The 5,387-nt window shown below is 43.0% G+C and overlaps 1 protein-coding gene across 1 annotated transcript; it reads left to right on the top strand.

The window, feature by feature from the left end:
• Nucleotides 1–4,322: 4,322 nt before the first annotated feature.
• Nucleotides 4,323–5,306, top strand: CLDN34 (claudin 34). The gene has a single exon (XM_011966835.1). It carries the CDS (start codon nucleotides 4,323–4,325, stop codon nucleotides 4,965–4,967), a length of 645 nt encoding a protein of 214 aa, XP_011822225.1. The 3' UTR covers nucleotides 4,968–5,306.
• Nucleotides 5,307–5,387: the final 81 nt, after the last annotated feature.

The raw sequence follows: 5,387 nt of genomic DNA, 5'->3' as shown, positions 1-5,387 counted from the left end.
TGGGTTCAAGCAATTCTCCTGCCTCAGACTCTCGAGTAGCTGGGACTACAGGTGCGCACCACCATGCCCAGCTAATTTTTGTATTTTTAGCAGAGACAGGGTTTCACCATGTTGGCCAGGCTGGTCTCAAACTTCTGACCTCAGGTGATCCGCCCACCTGAGGCTAACGCAGGAGACTCGCTGAAACCCAGGAGGGCTTGCAGTGAGCGAAGATCACACACCACTGCACTCCAGCCCTGGGTGACAGAGCAAGACTCTGTCTCAAAAAAATATTTATATTTATAGTGAGTGTATGTTCTTACACTAAGGATGGTAAATAAAGTAGGAATCAGGAGGCCTTCACAGGACTGGTGTTACTGGATTAGCATTGAAGATGGAGTCACTTGTCTCCACAAAGGGCTGTTCCTATATCTGCATCTTCTCTGAAGGACCATCTCGAAATATGCCAAAAAAGGATATTTCTTTTGTGTATGAACCTGTTTGATACCTAGTGAAACCTACGGACCTTTCTCCAGAAAAGATGCAAAAACAAGATGCCCAGGATTACACTTATTTTGAAATACAGTTATTGAGCCAGGCACAGTGGTTCATGCCTATAATTCTAGCACTTTGGGAGGCCGAGGTGGGAGGATCATTTGAACCCAGGAGTTTAAGACCAGCCTGGGCAACATAACAAGACCCCCATCTCTACAAAAAAATACAAAAAGAAATTAGCTGAGTGTGGTGGGACACGCCTGTGGTCCCAGCTACTTGGGAGGCTGAGGCAGGAGGATGGTTTTCGCCCAGCAGGTTGAGGCTGATTGAGCTATGATCACTTCACTGCACTCCAATCTGGGAGACAGAGTGAGACTCTGTCTCAATAATAATAATAATCATTTGTTCAAGATTACCTTGCCAAAAAGAATGATGCTATAAATGTGGCATCTGCCAGGAATGTTCTGGCCATTAGGAGGGATTTCTGACATCAGCCTGGAACAACCTCTGACCCATCCCTCCCCAGCGTGCCTCCTCGATAAAGTTCAGACCCTCAATGTTCTCCAGCAATTCTTTCTTTCCTTCCTCCCTCCCTCCCTTCCTCCCTCCATCCCTCCTGCCCTTCCATTTCTCCCTCCCTCCCCCACTTCCTTCCTTCCTTCCTTCCTTCCTTCCTTCCTTCCTTCCTTCCTTCCTTCCTTCCTTCCTTCCCCTCACAATGTCTATTTCATCCCATCTTTATTCGTCACTTAAAAATGAGTATCTCTTTCCAGAGTGGATCTTCCTTGGGGAGTCGGGAGAGGTATGTGAGCTACTCCTCTGCACCCTTCCCAGCACCCAGGAGAGCCTTTCAAAGTTTTCTGCGTATACATGTGGGTGTCTTTTTTTTTTTTTTTTTGAGACGGAGTCTCACTCTGTTGCCCAGGCTGGAGTGCAGTGGTGAGATCTCGGCTCACTGCAAGCTCTGCCTTCCAGGTTCACGCCATTCTCTTGCCTCAGCCTCCCGAGTAGCTGGGACTACAGGCGCCCACCACCACGCCTGGCTAATTTTTTGTATTTTTTTTTAGTAGAGACGGGGTTTCACCATGTTAGCCAGGATGGTCTCTATCTCCTGACCTCATGATCCACCCACCTCGGCCTCCCAAAGTGCTGGGATTACAGGCGTGAGCCACCGTGCCCGGCCACATGTGGGTGTCTTTTAAAAACAAAACTGGCGGCATACAACTACACACACACACACACAAAAACACACACACAAGGAGACACAAACACACAAGGAGACACACAAATACACACAAACATACAAACACACAAAGAGACACACACACACACACATATATATAAAACAACATGTATATTTATACATTCTTTTGCATCCTTTTCCCATTTAGCAAACAGTGACAATTTCCTGTCATTAAAATGCTTTTGAAGACTTCATTGTAAATGGTTGAATAATATGCTATATCACCTGGAATTATGAAATGTACTTAAGCATCTGTATTGCTTCACATATTACTTGTCTCCAGATTTCTCTTACTCCTAGTGTCAGCAACACCCCTGGTGAGCATCAGTGCCCAGACACTTTGATCCCACTTCTCTGATTTGTCCACTAGAATTAATTCCAAGAAGTGGGAGATTGGGTCAGGAGACACCCATGTTTTTATTACTCTTGATAATAATTTTTTTTTTTTTGAGACAGAGTCTCGCTCTGTTGCCCAGGCTGGAGTGCAGTGGTGCTATCTCTGCTCACTGCAGCTTACGACTCCTGAGTTCAAGCGATTCTCCTGCCTCAGCCTCCCAACTGGCTGGGACTACAGGCGTGCACCACCACGCCTGGCTAATTTTTGTATTTTTAGCGGAGACGGGGTTTCGCCATGTTGGCCAAGCCAGGCTCAAACTCCTGACCTCAAGAGATCTGCCCTATTCGGCCTCCCAAAGTGCTGGGATTACAGGCGTGAGCCACCATGCCTGGCCTTATTCTTGATAATTAATTAATACACTTTTATGTTTGTGTCTCTCTATGCTCGCCATTTTTTTCCAATTAAAAAAGTAATATACTTTAAGACATGAAAAGAAAAATCAGTAATCCTAATATTTAGATGCATCTCATTTTAGCTTCCCAGCATATTTTATGATAGGCAAAAATAAGATTATACTACTATATATACTAACGAGTTTGTTACCTGAATTTTAGATTCAATGCACCATGGACATTTTCCCATGTTACTAAATCTTTTTCTACTTTACTATCTGCAAAGTATTATAATAAATGAATGGCTTCACTTTAACATATACTAGGTAGTAAAGTGTATTTCTGTACTCAAATTAATCAATCTTCCATTGCTTGACAACTTTTTTATTGGAGACAGGGTCTTGCTATGTTGTCCAGACTGGTCTCAAACTCCTGGGCTCAGGCAAGTTTCCTGAGACAACTGTTTCATGAAATATTTTTTATTGTTTTCTTATTTTAAATAATCATGCTTATTGCAGAAATATTTGAAAATACTGAACAGCCAGGCACCATTAAAAAATTACAATCTGAGTGTCACAAATGGACACAACATTGCGTGAAAGAAACCAGTCACACAAAAGCATTGACCGTATGATCCCCATTTTGAAAAACAGGCAAAATAGAAGTAAGGTGTGTGGGGATGCATGCTGAGATGATAAAACTATGAAAGCAAGCAAGGAAGTGGGAATATTGTGTATCTGAAATGCAATGGTGGCTCCATGAGTGTTCACCTCATCATCATTAATTGAGCTGCACACTTGTGTGCTTTTCTATATGTGTGTGACCCTTCACAATCCAAATAGCTTAGAAAAAACTCAGAATCTCTCAAACCCAGTTAAAAATGTCTCCTAATAGCTTAGGATATAGACTTTCTGTTCCATTTGTATCTATGATTATATCATACATATTATTTTGAAACATGTAATTTGTATTTGAAATATTATGGACACCTCCCTTTTGGTCACATAGAATGGCAACTAGAATGGCTGTCATGAAAAACATTAAAAATACCAAATGTTGGAGAAAATATGGAGAAACTGGAACCTCCATCATTGCTGGTGGGAATACAAAATGGTGCAGCCACGTGGGAGAACAGTTTAGCAATTTATAAAAAGTTAAATGTGCACTTACCATATGAACCACCAATTTCACTCCTAGGCATCTACACCAGATAAACAAGGACATATGCCCATACAAACTTTTATATTCAAGTGTTCATGACAGCATTATTTATAATAGCCAAAACAATGGCACTAACCCAAATGTCCAAAAGCTGATGAATGAACAAACTGTGGTCTATCCACACAATGGAACACCATTCAGCAATGAAAAGGGACAACCTTCTCATACCTGCTTCAACATGGATGACCCTTGAAACCGTGCCGTGTGAAAAGAGCCACACAAAACTATTACACCTTGTATGATTCCATTTGTATTGTCAATGTTGGCATATAGCTCCATCACGTAGACATAGCATAAATTCTTTCACCATGCCCTATTGTTGGACTTGATGTTGTTTCCCAGTTTCCAATATTACAAACAATGCTGTGATGACCATCTTTGTGGCTATATATTTGTGGCCGACCTTATCTATGTCTTTGCACCAATGCCCAGAAGTGGAACTGCCAGTCTGAAGGTGTGTGCATTTTAAGGCTTTCGGGAAATATTGTGGAGTGGCCCTGCACAAAGTTTGCTCAGACTGCACTCCCACTAACAGAGCGAGAGGGTCTAGTGTCTCCTTTCTCCAATACAACACCTGGGAGGCTGTTCCAGGTCCCGGGATCCCCCCCTCACCATGCTCTGTATTTGTTTGTAGTTTCGTGGGTGCACTGCCACCATGTCCTGGTTCTGCAACAGTGCCAACTGCCAATTTTCAGTCTTCACCCTTACCACCATAGGATGGATCCTCTCCTGTACGTCCATGGGCCTTGTGGAGTGGCGAATATGGTACATGAAAGACACCCCGCTCTACCCTCCTGGGATCGCCTGCGTGGGAATATTTAGAGTCTGCATTTACCGGCATCGCACCAACAGCACCACAACCAAATTCTGTTACCGATACAGCTACCAGGACACCTTTCTCCCTTTTGAAATTTACATGGCTCAACGCTTCCTACTGACTGCCAGCATTTTCGGATTCTTCGGGAGAGCCTTTAACATCCTTGCACTTAGAAACACGTCTGTGAAAATATTTGAGGAGGACACCTGCAATTCATTCATTGTTTCAGGAGTTTTCAACATTGCTGCTGGTGTCTTTATCTTAATTGCTGTGCTCCAGAACTACGATGCCATCATAAACTCATGGGGAATCACCTTCCCGCCATCTCTCCAAATGCCCTTCAAGCCAGATGTGCAGGAAGTTGGCACTGCCATTCAAGTGGCAGGGATAGGTGTCTTGCCTATGCTGTTAACTGGGATGTTTTCTCTATTTTACAAATGTCCCCTGTACTGCCAAGAGCATCCTGATATTTCAGAAACGTGAATTTCCTGGTTGCATTGGCTTTGCAAATCCAAGATTTCTGGGAGTTTATGGAAAATGTTATTAGCATGCTCTACCAAATATTTCCAACGACTCAAGACCATGGCATGTGTAGTTGGGGACAGAAGGTGGCCAACTGTCTCCTTCTGTTATCTTGTGTATCTGAATGTGGTTCACTGATTTGCTCGTTGAATTGAGAACTTTTATTTAAAAGTCTTCCCACCTGCCAGTTGGTCTTATTGCATCTGAATTTTAATTATTGTTGGCTAAAGCAAATAACCCTATAAACTAAGGGTAGGGAAATAAGAGTTTCTGAGTACATTAACTTTTAACATTTCCCTCTCAAACTTTTGCTACAAACAATCATAGGCCGGGCGTGGTGACTTACGCCTGTAATCCCAGCACTTTGGGAGGCTGAAGTGG

This window comes from Mandrillus leucophaeus, unplaced genomic scaffold (genome assembly GCF_000951045.1).
Source record: "Mandrillus leucophaeus isolate KB7577 unplaced genomic scaffold, Mleu.le_1.0 Scaffold777, whole genome shotgun sequence".
Taxonomy (NCBI): Eukaryota; Metazoa; Chordata; class Mammalia; order Primates; family Cercopithecidae; genus Mandrillus; species Mandrillus leucophaeus.
Note: the sequence above shows the minus strand (reverse complement) of the source record. Positions and strands in the feature narration are given on the sequence as shown.